This window comes from Terrapene carolina, unplaced genomic scaffold (assembly GCF_002925995.2).
Source record: "Terrapene carolina triunguis isolate 2854851 unplaced genomic scaffold, T_m_triunguis-2.0 Scaffold131, whole genome shotgun sequence".
Lineage (NCBI taxonomy): Eukaryota > Metazoa > Chordata > Testudines > Emydidae > Terrapene > Terrapene triunguis.
Window position 1 is genome coordinate 20,881,881 of NW_020664482.1, and position 22,491 is coordinate 20,904,371.

A 22,491-nucleotide genomic window follows, 5' to 3' on the forward strand; every position below is an offset into this window, starting at 1 on the left:
TCCTACTGGACACAGAGCCCAGCACCACAGCTGGCACTAAAGGCTTGGCCCTGCTGCCATTTGAGTGAATGACTAAACTCCCATTTGCTTTAATAGTTCAAGATCAGGCATTTGGCCAGCACTCTCAGCGGAGGGGCTAAGGATTGAATAGACCTAATAAAGTGGATCTCTCCAGGTCAGGGTTCAGAAAATGAACGGGGCTATAGCGGGGAGCCTTCACTGTGGTTGTCCATGCTGTGGACAAATGACTTCAATCTCCAAGAGCTCTCTGTTGCCCTGGACTTGCCCTTTGAAAAGTATAAAGAAAGGGCACAGGTGCTATACCCAGACATTACAGTCTTTCACGTCACAGATGCCCAAGCATATTGGCAAGAGGATTTCTCAGAAAAAGAAACAAATGATACGTAACCAGCTCACCCTGAGAAGAGAGCCCCAGGAGTGTGCACTTACCGCATGTCTTCTGCAGGGGCGCATGGCTCCCATTCCCACGTGATCTTGGGGTCCGGAGTCCCGCTCGCAGTGCACTGAAGGCTTTGTGTGCTTCCTAGGTTCACTTGTGCGACCTTGTCAAAGTCTGTCTCCTTTTCATAGATTTTGGGCCTCTCTAAAAAAAACAAAAACAAACCTCCATAAAGCGAGGTGACAAATATTGCCCATCCATAAAGCTGGAGCAGTGTCATTCGCAGGGCAGGCCTGGTTTCCGTAGGGGCGTATGTAGCTGTAACCAGTGAGGAATGGTAAAGAAACGAGCTGGGTGCATGGTGACCAATGATACCGAAAAGGCTCCCACATAAAAGGTGTACAGTCACTAGCCTGAATGTTTCACGAGGTTTTACAAAACATGTAAACTCCACCACATTAATCCCAGCCGCCTTCAAATGCCATGAATGTTAGACGTCTCCTGGATAAAGCTACACAGTGAAATTCCCATTGACTTCAATAGGTACGGGGTTAAGATGTTACAGGGTGGTTCCTTACCCTATAGGCAAAATCTGATCTCTCCTAGTTCTTATACCCTGGTGCCCAGACTTCCAGTGTCAGTGGCTTAAGAGAATCTTATCAAACAACTGTTGGTTTGGAACAGGGTTATCATTGTACGTGAACTCCCCAGAGTCTTTGTGACAAAGTCTTTTTGATTTGGACACCTTGCCTTCCTCCTTCATTACCTTGTACCATGCGCAGGATGAAGGGGAGAGGGAAGAAGAGCAGGGATTGCAAAGTGCGTGGTGCTCAGGGGGCAGAAGGCAGCGATAAAGGGTTGTGAAAAAATTATCTCCACTTGCAAAACCATTAAACAGAGCCATTTGGGTTTGCAAAAATAGAAAAATATTTCTTAGTTTCTCTTTGAATTTTTGTAAAGAAAAAATGGATTCTTTCGTAGTCAGAAAATTGTCATTTTGCTACTGTGTTCCCTCAGAATATGATAAATTCCCATTTGGAGCCAAGTTGAGAACAAATCCTGATTTTGAAGTGTTGGTGTAGTGTTGAGACTCCTGGAATGCTCAGGAACATCTCTCAATCCACATGCAGAGACATGCAGGGGCTCAACAATTTAAGCAGCAGTAAGAGCAAAAAATGGATCATTCCAATATGCGAAACATTTTCACCAGAATCTTGGAAACAAGACTTTGGGTCATACTTAGTGAGGTGTGAACACTAAAATGTTTGCATAAGCATCCAAAAATGTGGCAGCTTATTTGAACTTTAATAAAGACTCTTGCATCTGCAAAACTGAGATCCTCTTTTGCAAACTTGACCCACGTGAATAATCTATAGTCAAGTGAGCTGCCCCATTGAAATCAATGGAACACAGGTTCTTATACTGTGCTCGTCACTGTACTATGTGAGGAATAAACAAGACATTGTCACATGAAATCAACAGGACTGCTTTAATGACTAAGTATTATTTGTGTGTGTAAAGGGTACAAAATCAGAACTTTAGGCTGGAAATCTCATAAGATCAGGCTCAGTGTGACACTTCCAATACCTATGGTTGCCAATGGGGAAGGGATACTTTGTATCTTCTATTTCTGGCTCCCGCAGAAACATGCCAAATGAAAAATGGTGGTATAACCCCCCTTTTCCTAACCTCAGAAACTGACCTTTTCCTGACCTCAGAAAGGTTTGGGCGTGAAAACGTGGCCTCTTTCTTTATGCAGACTGCTCTGCCCATCCTTAGTCATATCTCTTTGTCCGCTTCTCATAACAGGAAATCATAAAGATTTATTGGTCTGGGTCCCTCTTTGGAACACCTCTGAGTAGCTGACTGTGGCTGCTTTAAGCTGAGAGCTTTTGACAAGTTGGGAAGCGTACAGTAGATTAGATTTCTGTTTTTTTGGGTTGACTTCTTTTTTCTCCTACCAAGGAGGCCCCAGATATGCAAATATGAGCTATTGCCTAACTCATCAGTCTTGGACCCCTGCCCTCTGTTTTTGTCTCCCAGCCCTCTTCTCTGACTAGGGACTGACCAGCTTTGCTTTTCAGCTCTGATCCCATGTCTCTGTGGGATCCTCATTTTCCATTTCTCATGGCTGCCAGGTCAGACTAGGAAAGATCTTCTGACCCCATCCCTGCCTGAAAATCTATCAGCTTCCCCCTTAACAAGTTTTGAGGAAGGGTTGTTGACTGTAGAGGGCTCAGCAACATCCTAGCTCCCATGCCATAATGAGACATTAGTTGGAATAAATAACCTTAATTAGTGTTTCACTTTAAAAACGATTGACGTTTTGGCGTTAAGATATCTATTGCATACGTTGCAGTTTGTTCCTTTTCTCCTCTTAAGTGGCCCTAATACCGTAGCACACACCACACCATAAATCCACTTTCCACCCCTTCTTTCTCCCAGTAGAAAGATGAAGTCGGGATTATCTTGTGGTTAAGGCACAGGACAGGGAGTCAGCAGGCCTTGGTCTTACTCCTGACTGTGCCACCAACCCACTGTGTGATGCTGGACAAGCTACTTCAGTTCTCCGTGCCTCAGTTTCCCCATCTGTAAAATGGGGGGAATAAAACCTACTATTATAAAGATTGTCTTGTTAATGTTAGTAACCTGCTTTGAGATTCTTGGATGTAGGGTGTTATTCCTAAGGGAAGACTGTTACTGATTTGTGTTCTGCAGAGAGAGGCTACTTTTAATTGGTGTCTCTTTTCCCACCACTGAATCATTCCCAATCATAAACACCATCAAAAACCCCTGGTGGACAAGAGTCCATTTTCTATGCTCTCAGATCATTTTTTTGTTCGTACTTAAATCTTTCATTCTGCTCATCTGCAAAGAACTTGTACATGTGTTTTTTACCAAAGAAAGAGCGTTAAGGTTAATATGGAAGGGTGCAAAAATATTGTGTTTTCTTGGGTGTGAGCTCTGAGTTTTGCACACAGACTATATGTATATGAAAGAGAGAGAGACTGCGTGTACATGCATGTGAGAGGGACAGAGAGAAAGAGTGTGTATGCGTGTGTAGGGGGTTGGGTCATACCCTTGCATATTAACAGAATTGTCTGTACTCTTGGTGAAATGATGAACATATTGGATGTCATTTAAATGATCTTTCCTAACAAGAAATGGCAATTTTTGTACTTGATCTAATTAAAATAATGATTTACCGGAGCATCAAATGAATTCCTAGTCCCTCAATTACTTTACTGCACGGTGCTATTAAATATTACTTGAAACCTAAAATGAGTTGAAATGATTCATCAAATGCCATAATTATTTATGAGACTTAAGCAATTATTTACTTAAAATTAAAGGGGTTTGCTGAAAAAACCTCTTGGCTCCCCCCCCCCCAGTGCCACAGAACCCAATTATAGTGGAGATAGTGATTAATTATGGGAATGGCAATTTAAAAATGAAAACAAGTTTTTAAAAAAGCCTGTTTTTTTGTTTTGTTTTTCACAGTGAGCTGAACATTCTGTCTTCAAATGAGAGGTTGAGGTTTGTGGTTCTAGCAGGAGATTGGGAGTCAGAACTTCTGGCTTCTAGTCCTTAGCTCCACTACTAGGTGACGTTGGACTAATCACGTCACCTCTCTGAGCCAGAGGTATCCATGCCTGAAGATGTGTCTGACTCCCATTGAAATCGGGGGAATCAAACACTTTTGAATATTGCTAGACTGCCCGGTGGGCCGCAGTGGTGCTTGGAATTTCCACAGCATTATGTGCTGCAAGCCTGACCTCAGCCCCAGCTCCAGCATGCTCCTGACACCAAGGGGGGTTCCTCAGAGGACTGTGTGTGCTGGAGGAATTCTGCTCCGGCTGGATCTGGAGCTTTTGGAGCATCTTTATGTTGCTCCAGTCCTTTTATCTGGTGTAAAGGGGCCAGAATGGGAGTGTGAATCTTACCCACTCTGTTCATGGACCTAATATAATGCCCATTGAAATCAACAGGAGCTTTTCCATTCACTTTAAAGGTCAGATCCTCTTGGCAGAAATTCCCCCCATTGCTAAAAATCTCCATCAGTGGCAGCAATCCTGGGAGGCCTAGTGTTGATAGGGCTTCTGCAGCCACTGGCATTTGGCATCTAGTCCTGCTCGGAACAGGGTTAGATAAATCAGCATTAAAAACATTGGTGGCTGCAGGAGCCTTAACTGCCCTACGACTCCTAATGTTAGCAATGGTGGGGATTTTTTTTTACCAACCCTCCTCGTGTAGACACAGCCAATGTGTCTCTCTGATCACTCCTGCCCCCCAAACACACTTCCAAAATGGGAGCTTCTTGTACCTTTGTTCATTTGTATGTGTGAAGCATGGTGCGGGAAGGGAATCCATTTTTAACAACTGCCAGAATCCAAATATATATTCTTTAAATTACACATCTCTAATACAGATTTAATAAGACAGGTCTGTGGGTGGTTTTTTTTTTAAAAAAAACATTAAACAAAACCTGGTGTGAATTTAGAGGATATGAAAGTGATGAACCAGCAACACTGAAGAGCTCATCAGGTCTGCAAGCTTCCTCTGCGTGGAGCTCGGCAATGCACCTCAGCCTAGATCTGCAATAGCCCTCCGCTGTTGTGGATCTGAATCCCGTCCATTCATCCCACAGCTGTGCCAAAAGAACCTTGTTCCTGACCCACTACAGCCTCTGCTATGCCAGTTCTGGGCTCTCCCAAACAGTTCAAGCAATGCACCTCCCTCCTGACCCGCAGCAGCCTCTGCTGTACCAGTCCTGGGCACCCTCAAACAACTCTGCCAATGCACCTCAGTCTTGATGTGCAGTAGTCGCTCCTACACAGGTCCTGAACCCTTGGTGTGTGTGGGAGGGAATATCTCTAAGTACACCTCATTCCTGACCTGCAGCACCTCCTGCTGTCCTACACCTTGACCCTACAGCTCCACAGAGATCTGTCACTGCACCTCAGTCCTCTCCATCTGCTCTGTTGGCTGCCCTTCCTCCTGAGCTGAGTTTTCTCAATTTAATCAGAAGTCAAACCTTAAACATTTCCTGTTTTGTGGCCACATTTCAAATGCACAATGTTCAAGTAGATTGAAAAGTCATTGAGATGGGTTTTCCTCTTCTCTAGTTTAAACTGTATTTCTAGCTCCTCTTTGCTGAGGGTGTAATTGGCGGTGTGGGAGCTGACCTGAATAACTAAAGACTTCCCTGCTGCTGCACTGTGAAGAGCAATCAAAAGCAGTTGCACTTACTGTAAATTTCAAATTGATCCGAGTGATGTAAATTTCACCTTCCTTTCCAGTGCTAAATTTAGGCCTTAAGCATTAGAGAGGCAAATAATTTGTAGACAAGTTGGGCCACTGACCCCAATCATTCCCCACTCAGTGAAAGAGACTGTATCTTTATTTTATACCAGGAATTATTGTATGTACTAAGAGTGTTGCTATGGGGTCACACACTCCTCCTGTCACCTGAGAAACCCACACAAGCTGCCTGCTTGCTAAGTTTGAGGAGGTGGTAATGGAGCATTTCCCATGTATAGCAGAATGCTCCAGTGATCTCTGCTTTGCTCTAGTTTCAAGGACCTGTGACTGAAATGATCCTCAAACACTTGCCCCCACTTGTGGCTGAACTGAGATCTAAACTCCTTACACACTAGGCACTGTTGTTGATTGATTTTACTCATTAATCACATAGGACTGATCCAGCAAAGCACTTAGGCACATGCTTGAGTCTGGGTTTGAACAGGTGATCTAGATATATATTCATGATATATTTATACTTATTTTCTTTCCAAAGAAGAAACTTGCACATGCGCACAGAGAGAGAGAGAGAGAGAGAGAGGAAAAATCAAAAACATTTTGGGATGCCTTCCATTCAAGGTTTTCAAAACACTTTACGAACATTGAGGCCTTGCAAGCCACCTCGGAAGTAGATAAATATTATTATCCCCAGTCTACATCTGGGGAAACAGGGCTGGAGAGACTTGCCCAAAGTCCCACTATGAATAGAACCCAGGAGCGCTGATTATCAGGCTCCCACCCTGATGTCTAGAGCACACTCCCTCGTGTTCCTTTGGAACATGTTGGTTTGGAACATGAGGACCGGGCTGGGAGGGTGGACTAACTGGAATATAAATTGATCAATTTTCTTATACTGAATAGCCAAAGATTTAAAAAGTTGTAGGGAGTTTTAACCCTCCAAGAAGAGTCCTGTGCTAAAATCACAGACAACTTTTTGGCTTTTTTTGCCTTTTAAGATGACTTTTAGACGAATTTTCTCTCTCTTAATTCTCTAATAAGGAGAATGTCTCTCTCTCTCCCCAACTCCACCCCATAACACCCCCGTAACAGCTCTGCTTTCCTCCTTTGATTGACTTAGCCAACTTTCTGGAAATTGAGTTTTGTCTTGTTTCCTTTTTTTGCTAAGCAGAGTTCAAAAGCAAAGTGCTCAATGCTGATCTGCTTAATTGTTCCCAGAACATGCAATTTTAGCTCTCCAGTTTTCAAGGATTGGCACTGCTGGCCAGCCTGCTTTTCTAAAGGAAAAGGCACAAGTTAATCTACCTGCAGGGTTGGCTGGGGGCATGGGGGGCAACATGTAAACAACATGCTGCTGCCCCCACCTCCCTGCTGTTAGAATTGGAGAGACGCTGCTTCAGTAAAGAGCCGGGAGGAATGCTTAGGATATTTTGGCAAAACTAAAGCAGTCCCCAGTTCCCCCTTCCTAAAATTGCTTTGGCTACTTCCAACAAAATGTGCTCCCAGGAGAGCACAGAGGGCTAAGTGGAGGGTTAGAGTAGGAAGCTGGCAGCATGTGGAGATCACATAATATTAGTGAAAAAATTACTCATAATTTGCTAATAATTAGTGGAAGTTTGCCTATCATCTTTTTTTTTTTGCTCCTTTTTTTATTCACTTTCGCACACTGCAATAAATAAGTCAGTAGGTGTCCGTGTCCCATCCCCCCTCCCCAACAGTAGAAATTCCCCCTTTGAGGGAAAAGATGGACAGACATCTAATGTTCTGATTTTTGTACTTACTTTACTATTCTAAAGCAAGCATCCCCTCTACCATGGCCCACACCCAATTAAGCAATACAAACAATACGGAGGAGGAAAGGGATGCAACCCAATCCACATGCTCTGGGCTTGGACAGGATTTCATCAGAAACAATGGCCCCTCTATTTTTGTAGTTTGTGTTTCTAGTTTGCTTAGCTGGCTCAGATGATGGAAAACAATCACTTCTGTTTCAGCTTTGCCTGGATGGCTGCTCCTCCAAAGTGACAGAAAAGAGGTGGCTTTTTTGGAAATCCAGATGCTAAGGTGAGGGATGCATTAGTCACACAGATGAAGAGATGAATGGATGGATAGATATTGTTTCATTTTAGAGGATGCTGCTTTCACATGTTTGTCTTGGTCCTCCTAATTCAATCTTCATTTGGAATGTAGTAATAATATCAAGGAAGTGTGTGTTTTCCATGGCCCTCTTACAGCAGTACAACAACGTCAAAACTTCAATGGGAGTTCCACGCACCTATGACCTGATTGAGAGCTAACTAAAGTCAGTGTGAGACTTTCCATTGACTAAATGGAGCTTTGGATGAGGCCTATCACGCTGGACTTCTCTTCCCCCATGGTCTGACACAACTTACATTGGCTGATCTTCACGGCCTGATGAAGACTCATCTCTTTCCCTAGGCGTTTGCCTATGGGACTTGTGGTTAGGATGAGGTCCTGTCTTTTTACTTTGAGGAATGTCATTTATTTTATGCCAATAGCTGGCCTGGGAGGATATTATACACCGTGGTCCAACCCAGCCTGAGTTCATGGGCCTTTATGCAGGTGCTTAAGTTTATAAGTGTAAGGCATAAAAGTGATGAGTGGGACAGGGAGCCAATTCATGAGAATGTTAGGCGCTGTCGCCACGCCGCACCTGCCTAGTGCCAGGAGCAAAGTCTAACACAGCAGTGCATAGCTGAACACCTCATTAGCACAACAAAGATCACGCGTAAGCCAGTGTCTCTGCACGTGTGCACTCTCCACCCCCCCATCCCGTCCTCATTTCACCCTGAGGGTGCGGGTGCATAAGGAGCCAGAGAATTACTACCACTCAGTGTTGAGGAGCTATTCCAAGTGCTTCATCTTGCACTCAGACACAGCCTCCACTCAATTTGCCTTCCCTGCTAGGCACCACACCAGGGCTGGCGGGATCAAGGACTGGACAATAAAGCTAATTCCAGTTGAATGGAGCCACACTGAGCGACTGCAATGTCTGCTAGGAAACGCTAGAGGGAGTTTAGGAAAGGAGTCAGATGAGAGCGGGCTAGGGGAGAGGCAAGATAATGGTGGGTTATTTCTCCCATTTTGCGAGTTAACCTAACGTCTCCAGTACAATCTGCCCTCAAAATATGATGGTAAGAGGCTACTGCCTGTGGCATAAAGGGCTCAGCAAGAAGCCTGTTAAATCCAGATTATTTGTGCGAGCGTGAGAATGAAATGCAGCCTGCTTGACCATAAATAGATCTCTCCCCCCCTTTGCTTTGTAGTCTAGCCTAGAATACCTTTTTTCTCCCACATTTTTCATTCTTGGCTGGCTCAGAGGTGCAGCCGCCAGCTGTTTGCTAGGATCACCCTTTTCCCTTGCTCCCTCCCCTCCAAATTCTTCAGGACATTATTCTCTTGAAGCTTTGGCTCGCAATAAGAATTTAATCAAACAAAACAAAATCACAGCAACCCGCCGCTTCTTGGACAGTGTTTGATGTGTAAATATGTAAAGAAGGAACATTCTGGAAAGGCGATCGGCTACCTCCTGGAGACTCGAGAGTCCTACCCTGAGCCAATGAGACCCGGCAAGGGGTGGGTGTGCTCCTGGGAGATTAAATTCCATCTGCCTCCAGGGGTGGTGGGAAAATGGGTGGCCAGTGGCATAGGCTAAGGAGGGAGTCACCTCTTAAAGGGGCATTTCTTGAATGATAGTGGGACCCTATTGGTCATTCATCAACAGGCCAGTCAACAATTGCTTGTTTTCGGGTGTGGAGTTTCTGCCTGCAGTCAGCCTGGTTCCCATCAAAGTCTGTCCTGGGTAGTTAGACATAGTGGGAGCTACAAGGCACACTCTGCTTGTGCCAGTTTGTGGCGAGCTGACGCCTGGCTTGTAGCTCAGCTTCTCTCTTGCCAGTTGTGGATTCTATGGCCACGTCCGGCTCAGGGGAAAACAGCTGGTGATGTTGTACTTGGTACTATTGTGCACCTCTCTCTGTGTGCACTTTATGCCCTAACTATTCTGATTGCTGCAGTATAAGTGTAAAGACCACACCTCCAAAGACAGCCTGCAGGAAAAGGTACGCATTCTTCCCACTGAGACGGTACAAAATCAGCACCCAGCATGACGCTGCATTGCTGAAGATGCCAGCTTTCAGAGGGGACGTAAAACTGAGGCCCCGATCATTGCGTTCACTACAAATCCAGAGAGATTTCTGATGAAGAGTGTGTTAATCCCTGTGTTCAAATTCCAGCTCTAGTAATGACATTCTGCCTGCAGTTCCAATTGGAGAAGTTAATCTCTGTTCCCTAAACATTGTCATTTCCAGCTCAGAGGCAGCTGTGAGTCCATCCTGGGCCAGGGGATCCATTCCCTGTATAAAGTGCCATAGAGTTTTTTGACATCCTACTGGATGGAAGGCCCAACATATAAATATCTACTGAAACTCTCAGCAAGTTATCCCTATTTAGAAGGTAGTGAACTTATAATTTGATGCTGATGCTAATGATTAGTGATAAGGAGTCAGGTGATTTATTTAGGCATTTAAAACACTGCTTAGTAAAGATTCAAGCTATCAAAACCCCCACATTTAATTTTTTTGGCGAATGAGTTGCAAATGCCCAGGCCTGACAATGGAATGGACCCTACACTCTAACTGAAAATGAGAGTCAGGTTATAATTCAAGATCAAAATGTTCTTTTTTGATCTACATGTACCCATGTAAGGTTGGCCAAAAGAATCTTCCCCCTTAATTCAAGACATGAGCTAAAGTGTGCTGTGTACGTTCATGAGGCCACGAGTCCTAGACAGTGGGGACTGGCAAAGGCAGGGATGAGTTGATGGGAGTTTTGTGTAAATCATATCCATGGCAAGGCTAGTTTCCTCACTACTTGCAGCTGCCATATTCAGAACAATTGTGCTCTTTGCCAGATACTTCTCTGTGAACATTCTTCATCTCTGGGATGATCTTTTGTTACCAAAAAAGAAACACCTGCTGTTTTTTCCCCTTGCCTGTACATGAAACATCAGTCTGCACTTTACCAATCAGCAATATTCCTGGAGCTTTTGGACTTGCTGTATCACGATTAATGGCATTTTTTCACTGCAATAATTATTCCTGATTAATGCCTTCTGTTGTGTTGATCTCTGACAAAGGCTAACAATGCACATAAGGCTCTGTGTGTGTGAGAGTGTGTGTGTATACAGTGTACTTGTGCATAACATACAAAGATGAAAATATGTGTAAAACAGCTAATAGCCATAGATGGCTGAATCCTGCAATAACATCTTTTCCTTGGCTACCCATGAGCAGTTCTGCACACAGACTTTTGTTTGTATAAATGTTGGGGGAATGACTGTTCTTCATCTGAACACCCTTTTCCTCATGCAAGCAAGGAGACAGGCATTGACAAGAGTATTCATTATTCATTGTTGTTTATGCAATCTTTTCCAGTTTAAAATGTATCATCCAGCCAGGCAGGAGAAACCATACCATGTGACCAAGATGACCAGTCATACATGAAGAGTAACCAACGTAGCACACACTCAGAATGAACATTGCAAGAATAACTGCTAAGCTGAAAATGATCCATTCACAAACAGAACGGCAGCAACTGGGATCAGCTCACGAACGATGTGCTCCAAAGAACCGTTCAGTAGAGGAAGAATAAAAATCACAGAAATCAGACTGGAAAAGACCTACCAAGACATCTAGTTCATCCCTTTGCTAGTGCAGGATTGTTCTCTACCATATATATTTTAGTGAAGGATTGGAATAGAGTAGGCTACATATTTTTGGGGACCAAGACTTATGGTGAAATCCTGGCCCACTGAATACAATGGGAGTTTTGCCATTGACATCAATAGGGTCAGGATTTTATCCTTAGTGTCTCTTTATTCCTTTCCCTACTTATCAGGCAATACTCCTGTGTGAAGGGTGAAATAAGAAATGCACAATGGCTGGAAGTCGTGGGGCGTAGCAGCGCACATGCCACACAATAGTGGAATATTTTTTGGCGTAGAGAGAATAAAGGGAAGGGGGAAAAGCATTCACTATTGAAAAGAGAACGAACCAGCATCAGTAACTTTTTCTTTGTTACAGCCTGACTGAAACTCAGGAAGCACAAAAGAAAGCCAAGCTAACTTTCACTGAACTCCTATTCTCCTTCGTGATTCAGTCTCTCTCTTCCACCAAGCTAAATGGCATAGAAGTGAGGTGGCAAGGCAGTGGATGCACAATGGGATAACATGGCCCCTTTTTCCACCTCCCAAGAGATGGAGATTAATAAATGTCATTCATGTATCTATCTCTCCATCTGTCTCAAAACCCCCGTCAATGCACATAGCTTGCTTCCGCTTTCCCGGGACTCTCTTGAAAATGAATTTCTAGAGAAGGATGATTAATAGACATCTGAGACATAGGAGCTCAGCTAGTTCCTCTGCTCCCACCAATGTGGGCCTTTTCCTCTCCTTACAGGCTGTTCTTCACTGCTTTCTCTAGGCTAGTTTGCAATATACCAAGGGATGGAGCTTCTGGTACTTCTCTTGGGGAAACTAGTCCCCAGTCTAATAGAGTTCACTTTTTAGGAATTTCCCGCCCCCCAATAGTAAGCCAAAATTTTCCTTTGTTCACTTTCAAACTATTGGTTTTCTCCACACAGTGCCACAGTAGTGATCACAGAGAGAGGGAAAATATCGTAAGCTCTCCGTGCCTTAGGTGTAATGGTGCATTGGCAACTTGACACATCTTACTTGTCACCTCGCCATTCTGGCATGTGTGTTAATTGCGTTAAGCATAGATAGTCATGGAGTGACATGGAGCATGTCTTGAGTGTGTCCAGTACAGGGTGACCATCTATGGCCAGACAATCTGCAATGTGAATTCTCTGTAGGGTGAAGATCCACAACCAAAGATGCTGGTATATGGTGACCATCCATTACCAGATACTCTGAGATGTGTGTTACATAGTAGCCTGTGATGCAGATGCAAGATACATTTTAATACAAGATGACCAGGCACTGTGGATTATTTGTTAAATATGCATTTTTCTAATGACCAGAACAATCTGGAATGTCAGGCCCAGTTCTAAAAGTGCACCCCACTGTCTTAGGGCAATGTGGACTGGAACCTATCGGCATTCCCTTTTATATTGAATTGGTTCTTGAATGAACTGCCGCTGTCCATGCATGCACTGGTCAGTACCTCATAACACTATGAAGTTTATGCAGGATGTGTTCTCCACTCCCACATACTTCAAGGTAATCCCTGGGAAAACCCTTCAGGAGCACACAATCATCTTTAGAGAGGACCTACAGACCTGGAATTCAATATTGCTTTTGCAACAGGGCAACCCTCACCTTCCCACCTCTGAGGAACTCTCATCAGCCCTTATCCAGCAGTACTGCCTTGCCCCAGTCTGAACTCTGAAAAACCTGGGCAGCCTATGTTATAGAATCATAGAATATCAGGGTTGGAAGGGACATCAGGAGGTCATCTAGTCCAACCCCCTGCTCAAAGCAGGGGCAATCCCTAGACAGATTTTTGCCCCAGATCCCAAAATGGCCCCCTCAAGGATTGAACTCACAACCCTGGGTTTAGCAGGCCAATGCTCAAACCACTGAGCTATCCCTCCTCCATGCTCTATGAGTCTGACATCATATCAATTAAACAGAGAGAAATGTCAAAGGCTGCTCAATGTTCCCGCTTGGCCTGGTGAGCAAAATGGCATCGTAAGTGAAATGAGAGAGAGCAACAGAATTATTTGGAAACATCGGGTGCTTACCTGTCACTACCAGCTGGATGGTGAGGTTCTCATACAGGCCATGTTTAGTGTTGCTCAGGACTATGGTGTAGTTCCCAGCATGCTTTGGTCTCAAATCCCTTATGCCCAGCTTGTACTTCGTTCGATCTGGTACATAGCAAGTGTGGTTCTCCTTGATTAGCTTGCCATCTTTATACCTGTTTTGAAGAGCGAGGGAAGTTCAAACAAAGACTGTCAGCACTGCATGCAGGCAAGCCCTAGTACATAGAAGAGGGGCTGGCCATTATCCAAATTCAGATTTAACTAGGTAAATTGTTATTGCTGTCCTATGGGAATATCTGTAGGGAATCCCAATCCACCATCAGTGCTTGAATTGAAAAAACAACAACCTTACATGCATTCCCCTTACCCATCCTCGCCAAATTGATGGGAATACATTGGCTTCTTTTTTCCCCATATTTTAGCCAGCAGCAGTGAAAAGAGACAATCAGAAAGTTGCCCATTCTAGGACTCTCTGTGATTTAAGTAACTGGCCTCTGTATTGAGAGCACCACTTGAACATACAAACCCTGGGTCACATACTCAAAAGTGTGTGTCCAACATTGCACAAGTGAGTTTCTAGGTGCTTTAAACTGAGATGGACACATGCCAACAACATCTGCATTTGCAAATTGGGCAGGGCCGCCCAGAGGATTCAGGGGGCCTGGGGTCTTCAGTGGCGGGGGCCCCCCGCCGCCGAATTGCCGCCAAAGACCCGGCACTTCGGCGGTGGGTCCCGGGGCGGAAGGACCCCCCGCTGCGGGTCTTCGGGGCACTTCGGCGGCGGATCCCAGAGCGGAAGGACCCCCCGCCGTGGGTCTTCGGGGCACTTCGGCGGCGGATCCCAGAGCGGAAGGACCCCCCCCGCCGCCGAATTGCCGCCGAAGACCCAGAGCGGAAGAAGCTCCGGGGGCTCAGGCCCCCCGAGAGTTTTCCAGGGCCCCCGGAGCAAGTGAAGGACCCCACTCCAGGGGCCCCGAAAAACTCTCGTGGGGGCCCCTGCGGTAAATTGCCCCACTTGCCCCCCCCCGGGCGGCCCTGAAATTGGGTAGACAACTAACCATCTGATGAGCATAACAAATATGCAGTGCAAGTGTTGCAATGTGCACAGCAAATTGTGGATTTGCAAAAACTTGGGCCACCAGTTTTGGAGTAAGCAAATTAAGGGAACAGATTATAATTAACTGTTATTACTGCAATGGGTGTGCATGGCCCTTTACAGCACTGGAAACAGCCAAAGTCTGTGCCCCAAGAGCTTATAATCAATTTAAAGGTGACTGAGGCCACTTTGAAAATTTGGCTGTATACATGCAGGGGACGCGTTTTTATTCTATTTGGATAAATATTCTGAAAATCTCTGTTTCCTCCCAGGGAGTATTTGTGATCTTGAACCTTCATCAACAAAGAGTGGGGTAGAAGAATCTGAATAAGGTTCCTCTAGTTCATAGATAAAACCACCTGCAAGTAGAGGTGATGTTGTTTGGATGCTTTTGGACTTCAAATATTTGATGGGCAAGACACTACAACCCACAGGTCAGGCTGATGAACTTCTCAGGGACTCCAGCTGGAGAAATGTGATTGTGTTCAGTCTGAGAGTTTTGAAAGTCTCCTGGACAGTAATTTAAACAACTGCACTAACGAGGACTCCAACATCAACATCTCACTGCTGCAGCATAGAACACACAGGGCAGACAATGTTGGTGGTCTTAGACTACTCCCAAATATGGAAATTTCCTTTCTCAACCTCTGCATGAAGTATGACCATTGCTGTAGAAAGAAAAGGGAAAAGTCCCCACTTCATCCCATAAAATATCCCCAGCTCTTTAAAAAACACCCCCAGCAACAGCTGGCTAATTTCTCTTATGATTTGAATTGAACCTCATGGAATTTCATACAATTTTACTATTTAAAAACAAAACAAAACCCCAAACCGTACCTACTCCCCCTGCTCTCTGCCAATCCTGCCACTGAGTCACTTGGACTCAGCACTTCTTGTTGGCCCACGAAAAGTGCATTGTGGAGGTGCCAACTCACCACAGCATCATGGCAAGGTACGCTGAGCATGGCAGAGGGCTTTCACAGATCTGAGCATGCTTTTGAGCAGCTGTCTGGTTTCTAGGCAATGGATTAGGGGTAGAATGCTGGTGGTCTTGGCCAACATTTCCCCTCACCATAAAAAGAGGCAGAAAGGAAGGGGAGGGAGAGGGGAGAAAGAAGTCAAAGGGGAGATGATGGAAGTTAGTGCTTCCTATGGTTGTTGAAGTGCTGCATCTTGTATTAAATGGTGATGTGTCATAGTCACACTGGAGTAGCCTTTGATTGGCCCACAGGATTTTGCGATGATTCCCCTTTGTTTGCTGTGTGTGTGTGTGTGTGAGATGGATGCCACATTCTTGGCGTTGATGGATTGAGGGGAGACATGGTGGAGTTCTGTGGATCCATCAGATGATGTTGCTTGAGCCACTTAATTGAATACATAGGGGGAACAAAGGCCATAATTAAGTTCACCTATTGCAGCAGTGGCCATGAAGGACTTTCCTGCATTGACAGAAGAAGGTCTAATAGGACTTTTGCCTTTCCAGCGTCTATGATTTCATGAAGCATTCTAGAAACATTTGAGCTCTATTCTATTTTGGGATGATTCTGCGGATGTATCAGTATTTCCTGCATGCCCCTTGCTTCGTTTTATTTTATTTTTTTTATTACTGCCTAAAAAACAGGATCTTCAGAAATCATCTGGTCCTGACTCCCCACCTGCAACCAAAGTCCTAACTCTGTGCAGCTGGCAGCTGCAGAAAGTATTCCCACATGGATTAGGACTTCAGGTGGGGAAGCAGTGGCAGGAGCAGATAAACATTTCTGTAAAAAGATCCACTTTCAGGAGAATGTCCTTAGTCATAAATGAGCGGAGAGAAAAAAACATGAGCTGAAGAGGCAGAGGTTCTCATGCAGAGAATGTTTCTTACAGCTTTCCGGGAGGCACTGGCTCCTTTTAAGCTCAGCTCTGCTAATGGTAACACTGACAACGCTCTCTTGTCCTTTTCTGTCTGTGGTTCTCAGTGTGTTATGGGCACATGACTGAGCGGATCCTTGCGTTTCTGCTGTGGGGTAGGGATGTAACATTCTTCCCAGGCTGTCGGTGCAGAAACTGAGGGGTGAAGTGACTTGCCCAAGATCATATCACACAATGAGTCTGTGGCAGTGCTGATAATAGAACCCAGATTTCATTGTGGGTTGTAGCCCGTGAAAGCTTATGCTCTAATAAATTTGTTAGTCTCTAAGGTGCCACAAGTACTCCTGTTCTTTTTCCAGATTTCATTGTTTGCTAGACCAGCAATTTAGTCACAAGGCCACCCCTCTACATTGTCTGCCATGTCTGAAGAAAGTGGCCGGGATATCTTTTCTTATCCCTTTCAGAAGATCACATTTTCTTGATCCTGCACAAGAGGCTGATACTCACCAGGTAACACTGGGGCGGGGAAAGGCATCCACCTTCACAGCTAGTTTCAGTAACTTGTGTCCTGCTACCCCCTCGTAGTAAGGTCCTTTCTTATAGGAAACTCTCAGGAAAGCTTTGTCTTAAACAAATATTTTAAAAAAGTCATACCATGGAAGATTCTTGTCAGGCTATAAATACCCGCAGCCCTAAATACAATGTGCTCTGGAATGGGTGTCAGCATGGTAGGTCAGGAGAAGCTACAGACAATCAAATGGAATGACAAGCTGCCAGTAAGCTTCAGCCATAGCTGTATCTGTTCTGTACACATGTCCCAGAACTAGAGACAGGCTCTCGCTGCACATTTTGGTTCTAGTGGCAGTGGTGGCCACTTAAAAGATCAACCACCACCAACAGCTGCTACACAGCGGTATCTGACGATAACCCGCTTTTATTTTAACTGGGGCCTCCCTTGACAAAGGTTGATTTTTTCACCTCGAAGGGGGCCAGATTTTCAAGGGCAGAGCACCCACTATGGGGGCCAGACTTTCAGAGGTGCTCAGCACCCAATTTGCTGAGCTCTTTTGAAAATCTGGTCCCAGCTGAGGACGCTGACCCTTTTGAAAATTCTGGCCTACCCAGACACAGAGCCAATGTGACCCATGTGAGATAAGTGACTCATGACTAAATAGATGAATTCCAGTACATCCCATTTCAGAAGTTTACTCTCTTTTCAAAAACATTTAAGAGGATAAAAACAGCTAAACCAGAACAAATTAATGAGTCTCTACTGTCCCATATCCTGTCGCTAACAAAGACCGGTACTGTGTGTTTAAGAAGAAGACATAGCCTTCCTGTAACACTATAATACATTTTGTTGAAAACATTTCTTCTTGACCCCATATCAGTGATGGGCAACCTGCGGCCCATCAGATTAATCCACTGGTGGGCCACTGGACAGTTTGCTTTCATTTGCACAGCCGCTTCCCGCAGCTCCCATTGGCTGGGAATGGCGAACCGCAGCCACTGGGAGCTGCGGGCGGCTGTGCAAATGGAAACAAACTGTCTGGCGGCCCGCCAGCAGATTATTCTGATGGGCTGCTTGCAGCCTGCGGACCTCAGGTTGCCCACCACTGGTTTATGTCCTAAAGCATGAGGAGTGATAGGCCACTCTTGTGACTGTATCCTAGCTGGTGTCATTGCTAATGGACCGCTACATATTAAATGTGTCCATCTCCTTAACAGTCCTGCTTCCCAGACACTATTCTGATTTAGATACGGAACTTACTGTATACTGTGATTGTTTCATTGGCCTTCAGTATCATTACATTGGTCTCCAGTCCTGTTACGTTGACTGCTCTGCATATATACAAGCCACTGTCTTCCATGGTAACGTTGTGGATGGTCAGATTACTGAAGCCTTTATAAACCGACTGACTTTTGTTCAAAATTCGTGTAGGCTTATGATCCTGGGTGACAGAAGAAAGAGAAAAAGAAAAGGGTAAACTTTTTGCTTATTCTGTTTCAAATACCCTTCAATTAAGAGATAAAAACTCCAAAGACCTCAGCTGAAACACTTACACTTTCCCCCCAGAGAGTTGGTTACTAATAATACACAAGAAGACGCACCAGACAGACCTTTTCAGGGAGCTTTTAATGTCCATAGACCTACAAACGAATGAAATCAAGTAGCTCTTCACTAGTACCACGCAAGTGGGTAAATCCGTGAACAGAACTAATCAGGGGTTAAAATCCTGACCCTGTTGAAGTCAATGGCAAAACTCTCATTGACTTCTGTGGGGCCAGGATTTCACCCATGTTATTTTGGGACTCCCAGCTGTAGTGTACATTTAATTCTTGGTCAGTATCAGTCTGTCTGGGGAAGAAAAATTAATACGTTAAATAGTAAAAGATCTATTTAGTAACCACATCCCAATGGAAAAGCCCTATAGAACCTGATACAGAATTGTAAATTTCAATAGAAATTTTGACCCTATAAAATTTAATAGGGATTTGTACACCTCCTACATAGAACCCTAGCGGATGGTTCAAGGAAAGACACTAGAAAGAAGATCAACTTCTATTCCATTCTATAGATTTCAAAGAGAAAATTCTGTAGAACCACACTGGTTTCATCCTGATAAAATTCTATAGGTATTTCCAACCCAGGCTGTAGTTTTTGTTATTTTTCTTTTCTTTTCTTTTAAAAAAAATTTCTTTCACTAGTTTTGCCAAGAAACCTTTTGAGGGGTCCCAAGTCATTAGATAACATGGAACATTCTTGTTTTCTGTGCAAGGCTGCAGAAACCCAGAAATCATCAAATTTAGGGGTTTGCACAGGCCAGAATGGAATATTTTTAAAATTGTATTGAATTGGGACACTGATCTTTGGGCTCTTTCTCCACAAGGAGAACTTTTAGAATTGCTGCTTCTTAGAAATACTTATTTACTCTAATTTTAAGAGCTGTTAGTTTTAGGGCTCAATCCACATGCTGCTGCCAGTGACTTAAATGAGAATGCAGGGCACTCAGCAGCTAGCAAGAGCAGAGATTTAATTAGGGATGAATGAACCAACCCTGAACAAGACTTGATACTGCGTGGGCTCCACCCCTGTGATTCCCAAGAGGGTGCTGAAGGGGCTTAGCACCTTGCAGGAAGTGCTCAGCACTCTGAGGGGTCAAACCCCAAATGACCCCCCTGCCCTACACCCCACTAGCAGAGCCTGAATCCTCACTTAGAACTTGAACCACATTTTTAGTGAGGCTTGAGAAAGGCCATTTCGTTTTTGATTCATTTTTACACAGTGCACAAATGCCTAGATTTATGGATAGCTGGATGGTCAGACAGACAGTCTGCCACATCTGCGGCTGCTCGATTTCCCATTGTCAGTTAGGATCATACGGGGGCCTGAAGTGATGTGGGAAAGGCTATTCTTTCCCCGCAGAACCAAAAATTCCTGGTGATGTTGCAAAAATCCAGTTAGGAGATTTGCAGCCCAATTTTGCCAAACCAAGAGGCTCAGAGAGTTCACATAAGCATCCTGGGTTTTCAGCTCATCCGAACTGAAAAGACAGTCATTTGTGGCTCTCCCATTGCTTGTTTTAAGAATGACAAATGAAAGCAAAATTAGGACTTACTAAACCATAAGAACAGAACTTTCATTTCCATACGGTTCACTACTGTAATCCAACCAGAGACAGCCTTAAATTGTCAGCTACTCACTCTCCCACTAGGATACTGCCATTCAAATTCAATCCGTCCATTGAAAAAGGTCTCTGCGCTGCATTCCAGGTTGAGGGTATCTCCAACTAGCAGCTTTCTGGAGTTTGCTTTCAGAGCCAGGTTCTGTATTCTGCCCTCTGAAATGAAAAGAACAGAGGAGACCCAAATTTCAAATCCTTCCTCAAGATCTTGCTCCTCCTGTGAGGAGTGTAGGAAATTAGCCTGCTAATGACCTCAGTGGGAGCTGCTGGGCACTCAGGCACTTTTGAAAATAAGATCACTTAGGTAGGAACCTTAATCTCATTGGTCTATTGTCTGGGTTATGCAGGAGGCCAGACAGGATGATCGTAGTATGTTCCCTTCTGGAGTTAAACTCTTCTTTACTCCTCCATTTGGGGCTCCAGCTCTTGATCATTGGCCACATAATCACATTGATATCGTCCTTGTCCGTCTTCTCTTACTCCCTGCCTAGGCTGCAATTTTCAAAAGTGACGAGTGCTGCTGGGCGCCTCAGTTTGGGGATAGGAGAAAAGGGCCTGATTTCCACAAAGTGCTGAGCACTCGCCCTCTGAAAACCAGCTTCCCTTCACCCCGGGCACTCCTAAGCCCCTACTCAATTTTGAAAATCTTGGTCCTACTGTCCTATTACCCCCGCAATGCATCATGTCTGATGTTAGCTTGTTAAACTCCTTGGGGTGGGGATCACGTCCTTTTATCTCTGGTGTGAAGTATCTAGCACACAGCAGGCCACTGGCAGAGCGGGGAATAGAACTGCTCAGTCCAGTCTAGTGCACTATCCACTAGGTCAGGGTGCTTCCCTATTAGAGGGACTAGGGGTGGATCCTATATTGGCCCTTAAGAGGTGGGTCCGATGACCTAACAGGCCTTCCCATCTTTGATTCTGTGACATATGTAGCAAATAATTACTCCAAGCACTGAAAAAAGAGCTATCCAGAACCTCCATTTGGCTGCCATACAAATTTCCTTGCCTGTTGTTTTAAGCTAAAGCCAATTGTTGAGAAGGGTACCATGACCTAGTGGAAATGAAGTCACAGCGAACCCTGCCTAGTAAAGTTTAAAATTTATGAGGAGGTGAAGAAAATATACACAAAACAAGGAGCACATTATTAGAAATGGGCTCAAATAAAGCCTCAGTCCCAAACACCTCAGTGTTCAAAATCCAGAGTTGACTTCTGCAGCTGGAGCCCATCTCGAAACACAATGGAGAGCATGTGGTAAAGTGCCAAGAGAAACCAAACAAAAACCATGAGGTTTGCAAATGAGCATTTACATGAGATTTTATATCATGATCTTGTAAGTTCCACAAATACCAGAAATGGGCAGACGAGGCCACTGCTTGGATTTGCATATCCCAAAGCAGTGGTTATTTGAATGTCCAAACCAACAAAGCTTTGGTGGGATTTGAGGAAAATATTCCAGTTCTGTCCCATCTCTACACTGGGCAATTTTTCAAAACCAGGGGTGGATCAGATCCAAGTACTATTTGATCTGAACCACCAAAGCTCAAGGGGGAAGGTGGGTGTACAGCAAATGTTCCAGTTTTGACTCATCTCTAATACATACCAGCTATAAACCCCAAGAGTTAGCTTGGAACTAGGCTAACCACGAAATAATAACCACAAGCTTAGCTAAGCACTAGAATTGTTTCTGTTCCATTGAGTAGCAGTTACTGCTCAGCACGGAGGGGTCACTCACCCACTTTCTGTAGTATATAGTAGGATGAGGACTCAATTCCGTTTACTTTGGTTGTACACATGAGTATGCCTTTGAAGAAGTGGAAAGGAGGAGAGGGGATGACAAATCCTCTCCTGGGGTCCCACACCATCCTCCAGTAGCCGAACTCTGAAGAAGAAGAAGGAAGCTGAAAAAGAAGAGGCAGATGGAGACGGCTGAGATTTTCCCCTTGCTTACACAGCAGAGAGAAAGGTAGCCATATCTCTTCTTGGTTGGAGACAAGATACATACATAACCCATTCAGAATCAATGGTGCAATCTCAAGAGGTACAAACAAGCAAGCCCCTAAGGCGGGAATGATAGCCTTGTATTTAAGGAGCAGAGCTGGATTCTATTCCGGGCTCCTACAGACTTTGTGTGACGTTGGGCAAATAACAGGTTAATCTGTCAGAGCCTCACTTTCCCCAACTGTTTAATGAGGATAATAATACCAAACTTGTAGGGAGACTTGGGGTTACATTTTCTAAAGTGATTCAGGCACTGTGAAAAAGGACCGAGGAGATGAGATTGCCTACAATGGCATGTGGCCCATCTGTGACTGATAATAGCAATGGCTGGAGATGGGGCACTAGATGGGGAGGGCTCTGAGTTACTACAGAGAATTCGTTTCCAGGTG

At 44.6% G+C, this 22,491-nt stretch overlaps 1 protein-coding gene across 1 annotated transcript in view; it reads right to left on the reverse strand.

Annotated features, from left to right (window-relative positions):
• The window catches only part of LOC112119274 (vascular endothelial growth factor receptor kdr-like), a 179,295-nt gene that overhangs the window by 80,756 nt on the left and 76,048 nt on the right, over positions 1 to 22,491 (reverse strand). The window contains exons 5-10 of the mRNA XM_026652934.1: positions 21,837 to 22,002; positions 20,121 to 20,257; positions 18,187 to 18,367; positions 16,923 to 17,040; positions 13,445 to 13,620; positions 451 to 604 (exon numbers count right to left, since the gene is read on the reverse strand). Coding sequence (XP_026508719.1) covers positions 451 to 604; positions 13,445 to 13,620; positions 16,923 to 17,040; positions 18,187 to 18,367; positions 20,121 to 20,257; positions 21,837 to 22,002 — 932 coding nt within the window. The remainder of the gene's footprint in view (positions 1 to 450; positions 605 to 13,444; positions 13,621 to 16,922; positions 17,041 to 18,186; positions 18,368 to 20,120; positions 20,258 to 21,836; positions 22,003 to 22,491) is intronic.